Source organism: Sorex fumeus, unplaced genomic scaffold, assembly GCF_029834395.1.
Source record: "Sorex fumeus unplaced genomic scaffold, SorFum_2.1 ptg000010l, whole genome shotgun sequence".
Classification (NCBI taxonomy): Eukaryota; Metazoa; Chordata; class Mammalia; order Eulipotyphla; family Soricidae; genus Sorex; species Sorex fumeus.
In genome coordinates this window covers 33,558,586-33,576,683 of record NW_026606067.1, presented here as the reverse complement: position 1 = coordinate 33,576,683, position 18,098 = coordinate 33,558,586, and the positions used below count along the sequence as shown (strand labels likewise).

Genomic DNA, 18,098 nt, shown 5'->3' with positions numbered 1-18,098 from the left:
AGACAGCAATCCAAATTGCTCAGTTATCTGTCTTACTGAAGCAAGTTTTACTACTAACAAGACTCACCAATAGCAAGGAGAAGAATGCTGGCTACAAAACAGCCCGCACCTACACTGAGGTAATAAACACCGACTCTCATCTCTGCAGGCCAAAGGGGGAAGAGGGTGGCTGCGATGACTGCGATTACTGGAACAAGAAACAAAAAGGTTAGAGATAACACAACATTTCAAACAGCTTGGTTGCAATAACAGCGAATGCATCTCCTCCATCTAACTGAAACACCAACATACGAAACTGCCATTTTTAATAGGTAAAAAACAATCATCAGTTTCCAAATTGTTCAACCTAAGGCTCATTATTGCTCAAGTAGAACTTTTCTAGCATATATCACATATAATTCCCAAAACAAGTATTACCTTAAAAATGCAATTGCTAGCTCATTAAATTATCAACTGCTTGTACTTTTAAGCAAGTTCTACATTTTTACTCAGTGCTTTCCTCCCTCCCCTTCTCTTTGTTGCTGCAGGGACCGGGGCTTGTGCCCCTCTGGCTGTGGTGCTCCCACCTGGCGGTGGTGCTCACCAGGGGTCACACGTCTGGGCGCTGTGCCTGCTCCGTGCTGTAGCCTCTCGGGGGAGATAGCCGCACACTCCTAGCCCTGGCACTGAGCACTGTGCGCTCTGGCTGGAGAGCTTGCTGGGGTTACAATATAACAACAAAAACAAACAAACAAAAAAAGGGTTTTAAGGAATCCTCCTTGGAGATTCTGATTCTGGGGTGAACCTGTGTCATACATACAATGAAAAAGTTCATCAGGTGGCTCTGACTGCAGATGGTGATAAGGCCCCATATCCAAACATCTCAAAGCTTTTTCTGAGTATGACAGGAGGACCACAGAGACCGATCAGAAGAAATCAGAACTCTTACAATTCTGTCTCTAGTGTAAGAAAGATCGGGATTCAAATTCAAGTGCTATCATTTATCAGCAAAGTAACCCAGGACAATTAAGTAAATACCCTTTTTTGGGAGGGGCCTCCCCAGTGTTGATCAGACAGTAGGTGGGTTCTGGAGAGGGGGTCACAGTGATATTCAGCCCACTGAGCAGATCACTGGTTCAATACCAGAGCTTGGGGGCGGAACATTGGGCCCGCCCAGAGGGCCAGGGATCCCCAGGCCACCCGGACGGTGCTGGGGGTCATCAAGGCTGCACCCGGCGATGTTCAGGGGACCGTGTGGAACCAGGAGTCAACCCAGGTAGGGTGCACACCGGGTATGTGCTCTGATTGCTGTGATACCTACTTGCCACTGTAACTAGCCTTTCTGAGGCTCAGTTTATAGGATAGAAATGCACATTCCAACTTTTACTCCTGGCTCTGTGCTCAAGGGATCACTCTTGGAGGAACTGGGGGACTCCATGGTGTGCCGGGACTGACCTGGGCTGGACATGCAAGCAAGCACTGGACCACGTGTACTAGCTGTTGGCCCCACCATTCCTATTTTTCCTATTTTTAACAGGTTGTTTTGAGGATGAAATAAAAACATGAATATTTAGCAGACTAACTGGTAAACTGTAAGTGATCATCTCCTGTAAGCCAAGTAAGTGGCTTGGGTTTAAGTGAGGTTCTAGTTTATGGCCACACTCAACTATGCTCTGATGAGGCAATTCTGAGGGCTCAGGCAGCACTAGGGACAGAACCTGGACCTCCCACGTGCAAACATTTAGCCTGATGAGTCATTTCACCACCTGACCTTCTTACTATTAGGTATATCATAATATAGCTGCACTAAATATATAGCAATACTTATTATTTTCAACCATTGCCGTTAGGTACTGAACTTACAGTAACCGTTCATCATATTTTTCATGCAAAGATCATTCCAATTTTCACACTTATCACCAGTGAGCTTCTCCTTTAAAGTTATTTTCAATGTGATGTTATAATGATGAACCCTTTTTATTTAACTGCTTTTTTAAAAAATAGTTTTACACTCTCTTTCTGAGACTATCCTTTGTCTCATTTCTTCTGTCTTAAATTTTAAGAATACATATCCATAATACAATTTAAATATATATAAATCGAAATCATCACCCAATTTTTGATCCATTCATGAGAAATGTTTTTATTTGCAGTCTCAAAAATTTCCTATGTGTAACTAAGACTAATTTTTCTATATACATAAACTTAGGATATTCTTACTTTCATAGTTAAAAAAATTAATCTATTCTAGACTTCTTTCCATCAGTATATCTTAGGGCATTCTTTAAAATTACAAGGTATTCTTGTGTTCTAATGTGTAGTTTTACTGTAGTTTATTTTTCCTTCTTAGGAACCTGAATTATTTAAAGTTTTATTCTGTTATACATAAATATATGGATATCTATTAACACTTAACACCAATATGTGAATGTATTTGCACAAATGTGATTATAGCATACATTTCAATTCCTTGAAGTGCAAAGTGTCAGATATAGACAAATAACATCTGAAAGATTACCATCCTAAAGACAGACTAAGGGTTTGGGCTAGAATTGTTTGGTACTGCCCACTCCCGAACAGATACTTTCTGTATTAAGAAATGTACTAAGAAGAGTTATAGGACAGATTTCTTAAGATTAGATGGGCGTGTTTACATCTAAAATATGAGAAATATTGCCAAACTTTACTAAGACTGGGTGGTTATTAGCAAACTTTGTAATCCTCTTATTCACAGTTGCTTTAACTTGTATTTTAAGCATGACCAAATACTCTTAATTACTGGTCACTATATTTCTTTACAAGAAATTAGGTGATTCGTCTCAACCAATGTCATAAAGATCCTTCCCTTTTAATTTCCCAGTTTATCATCTTCTAACTTAATTGAAAGAATGCTTTTTAAAAATAACCACCATCATTTTTTCTTTGTAGGCTTTGTTTTTTACTTCGCTTTCTAAATTTTACAGATTGTACTTACCAAGAATTAATCCCATGACAAATGTTTTAAAGTGAACTGGGTCATAGATCCACACAAACACCTAGAAGAATCAATAAATCCCACTGATTAAATGTTTAAAGTCACATTAGAAATGTAAGCTTAATAGTACATTTTAGATCTTCTACCATAGTTCTCTTCAACACGTTAACATAACTATTTTTTTTTAATAATTTATTTCTTTATTGAATCACTGTGGGAAAAGTTACAGAGCTTTCAGGTTTAGGTCTCAGTCATGTAAATATCAAACACCTTTCCCTTTACCAATACTTATTTTTAACCGCGAACCCCAATAGAACCCCACCTCCCACCCCTCCCAATTCCTGTGAGGCAGACCAGTTCTAGTAAATACTCTATCTACTTTGACTAGATACATTGTTTCGATAGAAGCCGCACCATTATTGTTTAGAGTTTACGACCCCCCCCCCCCCCCATCAGACATCCTGAAACAGCATTGTGAAATGATTTGCTTTCTACAGCTGGGTTTAAGAATAAAACCCTCGGTGGGGAGTGAAGGACGGCCCAGAACGCCCCCCTTCCCATGAGGTCCCTGCCACCCCCACCCCCGGCTCAAACCTGCTGTCCACAGGCTCCTGTGCGGCCGCCATCTTTCTTTCCAGAGAGGATCGGGCGAATGAACAACTATTTTTTAAGGTAACAAATTTCAAACATCTTTTCTTCAGATCTCTTGGTATTCATTTAGATAAAAAACAGCTAAATGACTTCTATACACTTTCATGAATTTAAGAACTCGTTCAAATTGCAATCTCATCAATGATGGGAAACATTATTCACCTTAATGAACAGCAACTAACTGTACAAACTTCTTGCATCTAAAAGAAGTGCATGGGGGTATGGTGCCGCCAGCAGGTCAATCTGTACCTGTGAGGCGAGTGCATCAGCAGCCTGATGGCAACGTCAGACTTTCAGATACCCCAAAATTGCTACTGTGCCTTTGGCCAGACTCCAAAAACTTGGGGCAAAGTTTACCAAGAAAGTAAACGGCCAAAAGTTAGGTATGTGGGAGACACACTCACAAACCACCTCCAGCTCAGCTATATAATTGGAGGCATAGCCTCTCTGGTTCCTGATCGAACTGCCTAACGGCCATGATCCCAGAGTCTCAGAAACGAATCTCGGAACACAAAGGCTTTTGGCAGAAATGCGTCCTGTTCCTGCAGTAGGTTACTGGCGCTGGATCACTCCAGGTGGGAATAGGTTTCGTGCCTTGGCCTGTTCCCTCTGGAGGCCCGGTGACCACCATCCTCCAGAGGCCACTGGACAGTCAGGTTTGGGCCTTCAGTGACGAGACACACGGGACCTCACCACATGGGGGTGGAGCCGACTCTTTCTCCCCATCTCAACGAGACCCCGAGTTGCCGCCTACAAATGGCCTCTCTGGCTCCTGATCAAGCTGATTAATAGCCATGATACTGGAGACTCAGAAACAAATCTTGAAACCCAGCGGTTTTTGGCAGAAATACATCTGGACTGCATACAAGGTGGCTGCCGGCTCAGAGCTTATTGGAAAGCCAGGTATGAGCCGGCGGTGACAGGGCAACTGCAGTTTCATGGGAAGGAGGGCAGTACCGGCTCGTCCTTCACGCCCTACTGAGGTCACGAGTTGCCCCCCACAAGCGGCTCACTGGCACAGCCATGGCTCCAGAGGCAAAAGGACTTAATCCAGAGCCAGGAAGTGAGCGGCAGAAAAGTGAATGGACCATGCCTTAAACTACAGCGCCATGCCTCCCCAGGAGGGAAAGGGTGTTGCTCCTGCCTTTCCCAGCCCCCCCTCCCCCCCTCCCCCCGGCAGCAAGTGGCCGCCACCTCAGAGCTTATAGGAAAGCCAGGTATGAGCCGGCGGTGACAGGGCAACTGCAGTGTCATGGGAAGGAGGGCAGTACCGGCTCGTCCTTCACGCCCTACCGAGGTCATGAGTTACCCCCCACAAGCGGCTCTCAGGCACAGCCATGGATCCAGAGGCAAAAGGACTTAATCCAGAACCCGGCAGCTTGCGGCTGAAAAGTGAAAGGACCATGCGTTCAACTACGGCGCCATGCCTCCCAGGGAGGGAAAGGGTGCTGCTCCCTTCCGCCTTCTCCCCCCCCCCCCCCCCCCCCCCCCCCCCCGGCAGCAAGGTGGCCACTGCCTCAGAGCTTATAGAAAAGCCAGTACGAGCTAGCGGTGACGGGGCAACTGCAGTCTCATGGGAAGGGGGGCAGTACCGGCACGTCCTTCACGCCCTACTGAGGTCACGAGTTACCCCCCATGGGCGGGTGGCTCTCCGGCACGGCCATAACACCAGACACACAGAAACCAATCTCGTAATTATCTGGCTCTTTGCAGAAATCCAAAATCGTGGCCATGTGACATTATATGATTCTCATAACCAGTTATAGAAAACAAAGTATTTCACAATGCCTTTTCAGCAATTCTGATTGTTTGGGGGGAAATTCTAAACAATAATGGTGCATCTTTTGTCGAAATAATGAATGTAATCAATGTAGAGAAGAGTTAAGTAGAAATCATCTGCCTCACAGGCATTTGGAGGGGTGGGAGGGGAGGTATACTGGGGTTCTTGGTGGTGAAAAGTGAGTACTGGTGAAGGGAAAGGTGTTTGATTATTATATGACTGAGACTTAAACCTGAAAGGTTAGTAACTTTTCCCACAGTGATTCAATAAATAAATATAAAGAGAAAAAATAAATAAATGATAATAAAAAATAGTAAGATGGAGTTCATGCCCAATTCAATCAGCTAATCAGTGGCTGAATAAATAGCAGTACTCCTACAATAAATAAATACATAAAAGAAGTGCAGATACACCCAGATGTACAGTTTTGGCTAAAAGCACCATCAGAACAGAGTCAGCTGCTATTAAAAGATCAGGCAACTCTACCCTGTTCTTTTCCTCCGATGAAATGCAAAAAATCATGATAAAAGATCATGCTAAGGTGAACATAAAGATCCTATAACTCAACAAGAATTTCGAAGTCTATTCCCTCAGGAAGAATAGGATCTGCACAGGGCATGGGAACTACTACTTTAAAGTTTAATTTAATTACACAAGAGAATTTCACTTCATCATCCAGTCAATCCAAGTTCTGCTTAAGCATTACTCATAAAATCCCCCTTTTTAAATCTTTAGTGCCATTTCCTGGTTATATTTTGATCAGAACATTTTGTCTTTTTGATTTCTCTCTCAACTAGTAGGAGATAGGTCTCTTCCACACTGCACATTTATTCTAGAAATCAGATCCTTTAGAAAAAGCATACACCTTTTTTTCCCAGCCCACTGAGCTATCTCCTGGGGACAGAAGTTATTTTCTTTCTGGTTTGCTTTCTGGGCCACACTCAGTATTCAGAAATCACTCCTGGTGGTCCTTAGGGGACCACATATGGGGACCAAACTGGGGTTCGGCTGCACGCAAGGCCTAGTGTATTATTTCTTTAGGCCTGTGTATTATTTCTTTAGGCCCCAGATAAAGTTTTAAAAAACACTTGCCAGAATCTCAAATGCCAGAATTTCAAATTCACAGCTTTAGGAACTACTATTTTATAGTATTTTTTGTAGTAAGTATGGTAGAAAAGGTATGTCTTTAATTTTTAAACAATAAAATAGATCTCCTAATTCACAATTCAGTGGTCACTACATTATTCATCTGGGGCTGCGGTTTACTTTGTTAAATGACTGAATTTTAAAGCAGCCCGCCTTCCACTTCAAAAGACACAAAACTTACCTCCTTGAATAAAACGAAAGTAGAAAAATGTGAGCCCACAATGTGCCTGACTACCTACAGTAGAAGAGGCAGAAACTAGTAGCTCCAGCAACCTCTTCACTTTTTTTCCCCTGATAGTAATGGAAATTCTGAATTTTAGAAGGCAAATATTACCAGTATTAAGACACATTTCTAAGACTTTTTGCATATAGGCACATCATTGCTAGGTTCAGGCCAACAAAATCCAAGAAAAAATGAAAGTGCCTCTTCTTGGAAGGTGTTCTTAAGAGGAGATATGTCCCTCAATCCCCTAGCTTTCCTGGGGTGCAAATGTAAGACCCGCAGTCATGGGTTCTATGCAGTTAACACTAAGTGCAGAATCCACCAGGAAACTACTGTATCTATACAATTTACCCTCATATGTAACTGATTAAAAAGAAAAAAACTACTTTGTAATTCCCTATTTGACTTTTTAGATCACTCACACCAGCATAACCTGATTTTCACTGATTTTGTTTCAGGGGCCACACTTGGCAGTACTCAGGAGATCATACATGATGCTAGGAAATCTGAACCAAGGTTGGCTGCATGCAAGGCCCTATCACCAGCTCTATCCCTATAATCTAATTTTAATTAAATATTGCATAATTCTATATTCAGAGAAATCTATATTTTAAAAGGAGTAGATTTATTGGACGGTAGTACAGCAGGTAGGGCGTTTGCCTTGCATTCAGCTGACCGGGGTTCAATGGCCGGCATCCCATAAGAACACTGAGAACTACCAGGAGTGATTCCTGAGTGCAGAGTCAGAAGTAATCCGAGTGCCACTGCAGGGTGTGACCCAAAAAGCCACAAAACAAATAAACAAAAGGAGCATTCATTAATATACTGTTAAATTGAAATGACTTCTTTTCTTTGGTTAAGGCATCAAAGATAATTCTACAGAACTATGAAAAACTGGACTTCTAATTGTAGGTTAGATATTCTTACCTCATTTCCATCCAGAAAAACTTGATCATCATGTGGTTCAAGTTTGAATTTTTTCTTAGTTTCTTTCTTTTTGGGAGTTCCTGGAGTTTCTTCCTATTAAATTCCAAGTTGAATTGAAGGTAGAAAAAAAAAACAAGTTAAAAAAAAATAGGACATCCATATAGTACAAAATGATTCATTATTTGAAACAAAAATTCTCAATCATGGTATTTTTAAGAGTACTAATGTGGTGATCTCAGAAATAATTTTTGTTATTATGTGTTTATGCCAGCTGTAGCTATGTGCATGCAACAATTTTTAGTTTAAATCACCTTTTTGGAGTCTTCCTTTTCACCATCTTTTTTTTTCTCTTTTTCTTTTTTTGTCTTCTCATCCTTTAGGTTCTCTTTCTTGTTCTTTTTATCTTCTTCTTTACCACTTTCAGTTTTTCCTTTTTCCTTTTCTTTTTTTATGTCTTTGTCATACTTCAGTTTCATTACTTTCAGCGCCCGGTGAAAAAACTGTTTCTTTAATAGCCTTAAAAAAAAAGTGTAGCATTTCATTTCCTATTTTTTATTATGCATATGTAGACTAAAATGTTAAAATATAATGATCTGATAAAAGTGAACAAAGGCCTGAATTGTTAAGTCGCAACAGAAATGAAAACTAGGAACTTCACAGAAAAATAATCAACACCACCTCTAATAAAAAACACTCAACCATTTTGATTATATAAAAGACGTCACCTAGTCTTCATTTTTAAATGATAGCTTAGGTGTAAGAAATGCAGGTTTGTACCCCTCCACCTCTAGGTTTAGCAAGAGTCAGTCACTAAGATGTGTTACTTAATGTTAAGTTCCAAATTCAAGAACAGAAAAGTAAAAGCAAACATAATTTAAGAAATGTCAACAGATCAAAAATGCAAGTTGGGGGTTGAGAGGCGCTTCAGTGGGGAAGGCACCTGCCGTTCTCAGAGCTGGCAGCGCTGCATCCAGTCCCATTCATTCGCCCCGCCAGGAGGAAACCCTGAGCACTGGTGGGCAGGCCCAGGCTTCCTCCACGATAAACCGCTCCCCCACGCCCTGCCCCCAAATAGCTGCTTTAGCTGATCCAGATCCTATCTCTGGCTCTTTTCCTGTTACCTTTCTTCTCCCCCACGTTCTTTGCTATTTCGCCAGCCACTATAATGGAACAGCAGATAATTTGATATGCTAAGATCTACATATTCTGCAACAACTGAAAACTCTCAATACCAAACTGAAACGTGGACATTATGGTGAAACTATACATTTATTTTACCCCTTTCAGTATACCATCCTCCCCTTCATCAAGTGGCTGTGCTGTTTTTCAAACAGTCCTAACCCTTAAGCCTGTCATCTGGATTCACTCTCATTGCCTTCCTGCAAATGCTAATTTCTATATAAAACTCATTTAAAATAAGCAGCCCAGGGCCCTAGAGATAGTTCACGGATTAAGATGTGCATATGTTACATGCAATCAACTCTGGTCTGATCTCCGCACTGCATGGTACCTAGGGCCTGGAGGCTCCGAGTATAGGGGTCACAGGTAAACCCCAGAATCCTCAGGCCCTTACATGAATGCTCCCTTTGCTGCCCACTTGGTCAAGTGCCATTGGGATGGTTGACAGGTCCCTGAACACCACTTGGCTAGGCAAACCTCAACCAAAATTTTTTTTAAAAATCCAAGACCCGGAGCTGGAGCGAGAGCACAGCGGGTAGGGCGTTTGCCTTGCACATGGCCGACCGGAGTTTGATTCCCAGCATCCCATATGGTCCCCCGAGCACGGCCAGGAGTAACTCCTGAGTGCAGAGTCAGGAGTAACCCCTGTGCATCGCCGGGTGACCCAAAAAAGCAAAAAAAAAAAAAAAAAAAAAAAAATCCAAGACCCATTCTAACTGCCTCTTATTATTCTAACCAAAGGGTTTCTTTTCTAACAATACATAATTTCTATGATGCCTGCTTGCCCCTTTACTAGGTTCTAAACTAAATGAAATCCTTGCTTTACTCATTTATCTGTTGAGCTCAACTGACCCAGAAGTCATTTTTGATAGTAGTTCTTTCCAATTATAAAACCCTATCATGAAAGTGGATTGACCTTACCTTTATTATCTGAAAATCAGCTTTTCAAATCTTATGTTCCAGTGCCAGAATTCCTTATTCTTTCTTCATTCCTGCCTTGATTATGTATGATTATCAAATCACAACCTTGAAGATAGGTCTCACTGGCACCATCTATGACTGTTCACCGTGATTATCCAGATGTCTACCTTTACTGGTGCCTGCTCCAATACATCATACCACTTGTTAACAATATTCCTATTTACTTGTGGTGAGTACATTGTGCCCCCTCAAGCATACGTTTTCACCTGTCTGGCAGGGTATTTTCCTGTTGCACAAATAGGTCCACCCCATAAAAAACTACACAAAACTAACTTTAGGTCTCCTCATCTGGCCTATTCTACTTGTTCAAAAGTTTGTTCTGGGCCACGCCCACAGTGCTCAGAAGACACTATGCTGAGCTGGGAGCCAAGGCTTCACCCTTGCATTACTTCACAGGCCCCTACTTGTATTTGTTTATTCCGCATTCTCTGGGCAACGGTCTCAAATGCACCGAAGGATTCTACCATCAATACCTGTCATGTGCATATACATGTGAATAAAAATCTGAAATAAAACCCCTAACAATGATATCAGGATAAAGGGACATATAGAGTTGTGGTGAGTGTTTGAATATGAAAGGAAACTCCCTAATGCCTCACAAAAATTTTTAAAGTATTCTGATTTTACATTTGCACACAAGATGCTTTCCAGATTTTCTACGAGGAACACTATTACTTAAAGCGAAGCAGAAAATACATCCTACTTATTGTATGTTCACTGGTCTTTTTCCCCCTCATCAATGTTATAAACCAATGTTATTCAGATCTGTTATATTCTTGGGGCCAGAGTGATAGCAGAGCAGGTAGGGCATGTATCTTGCACAGGGATGACCCAAGTTTGATCTCCAGCACTCCATATGGTCCCCAGCACCCTGCCAGGAGTAAGCCGTGAGCATTGCCAAGATACGGCACCAAAATAAAACGAAATGAAAAGACCGGTTACATCCTCAAATATTAGTGTTGGTATCTCAGAGGAAATATTATCAGTAGTCTAGATTTTCTTCTGAATCATTTTCAAAGTTTTCTCAAAGTTACATATAAAAAAAATGTTCCCAATAAAGATAAAACTTAAAAAAAACTCATAAAACTTTAGAAGAAAACAGAGGCGTAGAGGACACTGCAGGCCCAGCCACTCTGTCATCCTTCCTGTACAACAGCTCCAACCTCAAGAAAGGAAAGTAGATTTTTCTTAAATTTTAAAAAGATCTTTTTATTTTTGTGGGGGCAACACTTGGCAATGCCCAGGGGTCACTCCTGGCGATGCTCAGGGGAACCATGGAATGTCAGGGAATCAAACCTGGGTCAGTAGCATGCAAGGCCAGCACCCTAACTGTTGTACTTTATTTCCGACTCTGAAAGTAGATTATTAACCAATCAAACTGGTGTTGAAAAGTTCTTATTCAGGCAGAAGGGTTCAAACAGCATCTAACTTTATTTGTGGTACCAGGTTGGACATTTTTAGTTTATTTCTAAAATCATATATATATATATTCACACACACACAAACACATATGTGTATATATATGTGTGTGTGTGTATGTATACATATACATATATACATATATATCACAGAGGTTGATTCTAGGGCCAAATGAGAATCATGCAGATTATTTAGCATCGTACCTGTGATATCTGTACTCAATGTTATTATGGCTACAGTAAAATCTTGATTTTTATTTAATAATTATGAAACACACATTTAGTTTCATAATCATTCCATTACAGTATTACTACACTTAGTAAAAAATACAATCTTTCACATATTTCTTGCTTGGCCTTGAATGCTATTATCTTGATAAGTGAGATGTGATCCCCTATTCTAATAAAACCAGTGCTTCCATTTAACTGTATGTTCAGATCATAAAAAGCTCTCCAGCATTTTCACTGGACTACTCATACTTGCACATCTCAGTATGTTCTGTGCCATTTGCCAAGATGAAATGTCTTGTTTGTGAACTATCTATTTATGTTCCAAAATACAATTAAGACATTTTCCTGTGAAGCTACTCTTCAAGCTCCCTCATTTCTGTGCTCCTTATGGAAAACAGTGCATTGTAATTAGCTATGAATTATGTTCTTATATAATTATATTCTTCTGTTTACAGTCTAGAACTTGTGCTCTGGGGATCATGTTGTCATCTTTCTATTTCTGGAAGCTGGCATACAATAGGTATTTGACATCTTTTCTGTTTGAATAAATAATGGATTAAAGGCAGTTTTAAATAGATAATAAATGGCTTCTAAATGCCCACATATTGCTAATAGCTGTCAGGTTAGAATAAAATTAAAAAGAAAACAACCATGATTATCCTTAGGCATAGCTGACAATAAACTTAAAAAATCTTAATATATGCAGCAATTCTAAAACAGCTAATGACTAAACTGTGTGATAAGCCTTTAATAATTCTGGGCTAGGAAGATATTACAGCAGGTAGGGCACTTGCCTTGCATATGGCCGACCCATGTTTGATCTCTGTCACCCCATATGGTCCCCCAAGCACTGCCAGGAGTAATCACTGAGGACAAGTAGAACTAGAAATAAACCTTTAGCATTACTGGCTGTACAGCTCTTTACAAGTTCTGTAGAACCTGATTACAAAGATTAATGTGGCTGGCAGGTGTGGGGAACGGTAGCAATAGGCACTAGGGGATACTCGTATTACTGAGAGCAGTCATGAGAAGAACCATTTGGTGATAGCTGTAGGTCAGGATCAAAGAAAGATCAGAGGAGAATGTGGCGTAAGTATGAAAGGGAGAAAGGACTTTACTGGACGGGAGGTCGAAGACACAAAGTCATATGGAGAGCAGCAAGAGTGGTGCTAGATTCAAGAAGGGAGAGCTTACGCTTTAAAACAGACCTGAAAAAGGCAGAGAGTATGCTAGAAAATATTGTTTTGTATGTCTCTCTCTACACTTCCCTCTTTATCTGTTCTGTTTCTTGGACTCCCTCAAGTCCACATAGTAGCTTCAGAAACAGACGGCATCAGTGACCCTTTGTGATTTTTGTCTCTGGTCAGACAGGAAACCATGAAGGGTGATTATGAGGCTTTCATGGTTGTATTAGAAGCGGCTTTGAAGAACTGGTCGTCATGCTTCTTTATTTCAGTTCAAGGGACACATGCAAACTAACATGAGACTAAAATACAATGAACAGAGTGTATCTAGAAAATGCCCTATAGTTATATCTTAGGGACTTTTCATATGACAAGATGTTGAGGGTCTAAAAAGACAAAGATACGTGGACTAATTTGAGCTCACAGATTTAATATTTAGGCATCTTGATAGGTGAATAAATAAATAAATAAATATATATAGCTATATTGAATGCAATGAATTCTAGCAAATATCTCTTTTCTTTTTTGCTTTTTAGTTTATACCCAGCGATGCACAGGGATTACTCCTGGTTCATGCACTCAGGAATTACTCCTGGCCATGCTCGGTGGACCATATGGGATGCTGGGAAACAAACCTGGGTCGTGCCATGTGCAAGACACCCTACCTGCTGTGCTATCAATCACTCCAGCCCTGCAAATATATCTTTGTTGGACGGACAAAATGCAGCACTTGAGAGCTAAGTTATAAAGCTTGGTACTGAAGATTAAGGAGATCAAAGAGAGTGACAGCTCTGCCACTTGCGTTTAGAGCATCTCTAACTTTTTATACCATATCTTTAAAAAATTTCTTTTCGTGCCAAGTAGAGAAATTTACATTTTGAAGCTATAAAATCACAAACAGTTCTAAAGGCAAGTATCTACTTTATTACTGTTTAAGTCATCCTTGGCCAATAATGAAATTTTCTTTCTATGGGGGGAGGGGAGGCTGAAGTAGAAAGGGAGGGTTAGGCCCTAACAGTGTTGCTCAATGCGATTCCTGATTTCTGTACTCAGGAGTCAGCCCTGGTGGTGCTGGGGAGACTGTATGTGGCGCTAGAGGTTTGCGTAAGAGCAGGCCAGACGCAAGGCAACCCTGCACTAGCTATTCCAATAATGAAATCTGCATTGGTTCTATAAGTTAGGGACACTAATTCTGGACAATTAATAAATAAATAAAACCTCTTTAACCTTACAGCATTAGAAACCTACTAATTTCTAACTACAGTTTTTGAAAGAGATTTCATGAGATTAATATATATATATATATTTTTATGTAGGAGTACTGCTATTTATTCAGCCACTAATTAGGCTGATTGAATTGGGCATGAACCCCACCTTACTTTTTTTTTTCATTTTTTTCTAATTTTATTTATTGAATCACCGTGAGAGCAGTTACAAAGCTTTCAGGTTTAAGTCTCAGTCATACAATGAAACACCCATACCTTCAACAGTGCCCATTCTCCACCACCAAAAACCCCAGTATACCTGCTTCTCACACCCTCCCCCTACCTCTGGGGCAGATGATTTACACATGACTCTCTCTCTACTTTGATTACATTCAATATTTTGACACCAGACCCACCATTATTATTTGGGATTTTTACCCCAACACTCAGATCTGCTGAAAAGGCAACAATGAAAAATTTGTTTTCTATTGCTGGGTATGAGTAACATATGATGCCGCGTGGCTGCAGTAGTGGCCGTGCGATTTTTAAATTCGAAATTTTAACACTTAAATCTGGAGGGATTTTTGCCAAAACCTGCTGGGTTCCGAGATTTGTTCCTGAGTCTCTGGGATGGTCGTTAAGCAGCTTGATCAGGAGCCAGAGAGTCCGTTTGTGGGCAGCAACTCAGGTTCTCAATGGGACAGGGAAAAAAGGGCCGGCTCCACCCTCATCCCGAGAGGCCCAAAATATCTTGTCACTGCAGGCCTAAATCTGACTGTCCAGTGGCCTCTGAAGGATGGTGGCCATTGAGTCGCGAAGGGGGGGGGGGGCTGGCGGAGGGACAGCACCCTTTCCCCCTGGGGTGGCCCGGCAACAGTAACCTACTGTGGGACCCAGATGCATTTTTGCCAAAAGCTGCTGGGTTCTGAGATTTGTTTCTGAGCCTCTGGGATCATGGCCATTAAGCGGCTTGATCAGGAGCCAGAGAGGCCGTTTGTGGGCGGCGAACCAGGGTCTCATTGGGGTGTGGAGGAACAGGCTGGCTCCACCCCCATTCCATGAGGTCCTGTGTGTCTCATGTCACTGTGGGCCAAAACCTGACTGTCTGCTGGCCTCTGGAGGATGGCGGCCACCGAGTCACCAGGGGGAACAGACCAAGGGACGAAACCTATTCCCACCTGGGGTGTCCTGGCGCCAGTAACCTACTGCAGGGATGGAACACATTTCTGCCAAAAGCCACTGGGTTTCGAGATTTGTTTCTGAGTCTCTTGGATCACGGCCGTTAAGCAGTTTGATCAGGAATCAGAGAGGCCTTGCCTCCAATTGTATAGCTGAGCTGGATGTGGTTTGTGGGTGTGTCTCCCACATACCTAACTTTTGGCCATTTACTTTCTTGGTAAACTTGGCCTCAAGTGGTTGGGGTCTGGCCAAAGGCACAGCAGCAATTTTGAGGTATCTGGAAGTCTAAAGGCGCCATCAGGTTGCTGATGCACTCGCCTTACAGGTACAGACTGACCTGCTGGCGGCACCATACCCCCAACATGTGATTAATACTTTAAACCCCATTAAACAATATGTTAGCAAATGCTAAGCATAAAACCATCCAAAATGTGAAATTCTGACCAAAGATAAACTTAGTGTCACAAAATCAAAATTTAGTTAAAAACAAAATCCAGCTTACCAAACATCTAAAAATATTTAAAAAATAAGTAAATCAAAAGAAAAGATGGGAAAAAATTACACTTCTTTCCAAAAGGAAAATTTTTGTATATCACCCACCATTTTTTCCCAAAGAGAAGTATCTATTAAAAAATATGAACATACTACTGAGCTGTCCACACTTCAACTTGGAATCAAAGAGAGACACTGCAGCTGCCTTGATGTTATAAGAATTCCTTAGCAATCACTCAAAATATAGGGCAGGGTAGCTGGCTGAAAGTTTGGCACAAAGACAGTAAACAAACAAACAAATAAAATGTCTTTAGAAAACCCTGACAAAACTTTGAAAAAGACTACCAAGCTACTTGGGCTGGAGCGATAGCACAGCGGGTATGGCGTTCGCCTTACAAGCGGCCAACATGGCTGGCCCGAGTTCGATTCCTCCGCCCCTCTCGGAGAGCCCGGCAAGCTACCGAGAGTATTCGATATGCCAGACACAGTAACAACAAAGTCTCCAATGGAGACGTTACTGGGCCCGCTCGAGCAAATCGACGATCAACGGGAGGGCCTTTACCTTTACCTTACCTTTACCAAGCTACTTGTGCAAGAACGAACCTTCCATTCACTATAGGGTCTATTAAACGTTTCTTATTGTTGACTCTTTGGCCAGCCTGGGAAATGTATTAATGTAACAGAAAACAAAAATATCAAAATATGATACTGTAATACCAAATAAACATATTTCCAGAGATACTGAAAAAATTAGGTTGTATATAAAGGCTCTATTTGAGCTATGATGTGATATGACTACATTTTATGACAAAGTAGGTAAGAAGTTCAGAACTATGGAGAACACTTTAGAACTATTCTTTACACTGCCCTTCACTAAGAAAGAAACTCTACCTGTTGCAGTAGTCGACCACAGACTCCCTTGTTGTAAACAAAGCTTCCTCGCCTTTCTTGGCTTTTGCCCACTTTGAATCCAAAAGGCAATCCACTGCTTTTGAAGCTAAAGAAGAAATTCATTATTTTAAGTTTAGTATACATGGGATTTATATCTATCTATAAAAATGTTGTATCTGGTAAAACAAATTTCAGTATTCGGCATGAAAAAATCAAGTTCAACAAAAACTCAAGTCTATGATATAATGCTAGCAACCAAGTTACATTAAAAAACATTTACTCTAGTGAGACAAATAGAAGTGTTCTAAACAATACAAAGTATCACTCTTATCAAGCAATCACAATTAAATGGAGTAACACAGCCCTAAACTCTTCCTTCACATTAGGGTAACAGAATTTCTGTCATCATGTTTTACTGGGCCCAGGGCTAAGGACAAAGCTGAGTGAGAGCACATGCTTTGCACACACAAGACGGTTTCTGCCCGGCATCTATGACTCCCCACAAAAAGTTTTTTTGGTAACCCATGGAGTAAGCATAGTGCACACTCTACTGCTTTCACTGGAAGAAGCTAAATGTATCACATCTGAGGAGAAGAGCATTATTTGTATTTTCTAAACTTTTAATGAATGTTAAAATAAAAAATTATAACACAATAAAGAGAAGAGAAAAATTTATTTTCTAATGCCAATTCAATCTTAATTGATGAAATAGGCAATATTAATCACCATATATAAACTTTGGAGATATAGATGACTTTGTATATGATGAGACTGGATTATGGAAAGAACCACAGTGCCTTAGTTGGTTCTAACCAATCTGTTTCACATTGAATTTTACTCCAGTTTTACAGAAATATAATCTTTATTTCTTTTTGTTTTTTTTTTTTTTTTGAGTCACACCTAGTGGTTCTCAGGGCTTACTCCTTATTCGAGCTCAGGGATCATCATCCGTCAGCTCAGGAGACCATATGGGGTGCTGGGGATTGAACCTGGGTCAGACACATACAAGGCAAATGATCTATCCACTGTACTATCTCTCTGGTCCCCAAAAAGATTATCTTTAAGTAGATATACTATGTGGATGAAGTAGTATCGCACTTTGTATTGTATTGTTTGTATTGCTTTGTTTGTATTGTTGAAAATAGTCTTTAAAATTCCTAACAAAGTCATTATGAAACACCTTTTATCCTCTGGTTATTAACAGTTGAACATAAGCATAAAAGAATAGGATAATTGCTATATATCCCTCATGTAGCTTCCTCAATCACATTAGAAAACGACTATTTAAAGGTTTACACAACTTAAATTTAGGTACTGTCATAAGGTATATACACTAAAAATTTTACTGATCATTTTACCAATAAAATAATCAACCCGGTGACCCATCATATTGGTGGACTTTGTTGGACAGTTGAATCGAAGATACTTGGCTACAGCTTTCTCTTCTTTAGATGGTTCACCAACTTCCTGCAAAGTAAAAATATTAATGTGATCATTTAGTTGAAGTGTTCATACACTGAAGTGTAATTTAGAGATTTTTTCCCCCTACATATTTTTCTACATGAATCTTGGGTCTTTAGAGCTTTCTCTGGAGCAGACTAAAAGAGAGTAGTGATTTTTTAAAAAAATTTATGCTTTTTAGCTCTGGAAAGAAAGAT

The 18,098-nt window shown here is 40.6% G+C and overlaps 1 protein-coding gene across 2 annotated transcripts in view; it reads right to left on the bottom strand.

The window, feature by feature from the left end:
* Positions 1 to 18,098, bottom strand: part of SEC62 (SEC62 homolog, preprotein translocation factor) — a 43,416-nt gene that overhangs the window by 11,953 nt on the left and 13,365 nt on the right. For both annotated transcript variants that reach the window (XM_056110703.1, XM_056110702.1), the window contains exons 2-7: positions 17,799 to 17,907; positions 16,441 to 16,546; positions 7,992 to 8,196; positions 7,681 to 7,773; positions 2,954 to 3,014; positions 68 to 187 (exon numbers count right to left, since the gene is read on the bottom strand). In XM_056110703.1, coding sequence (XP_055966678.1) covers positions 68 to 187; positions 2,954 to 3,014; positions 7,681 to 7,773; positions 7,992 to 8,196; positions 16,441 to 16,546; positions 17,799 to 17,907 — 694 coding nt within the window. The remainder of the gene's footprint in view (positions 1 to 67; positions 188 to 2,953; positions 3,015 to 7,680; positions 7,774 to 7,991; positions 8,197 to 16,440; positions 16,547 to 17,798; positions 17,908 to 18,098) is intronic.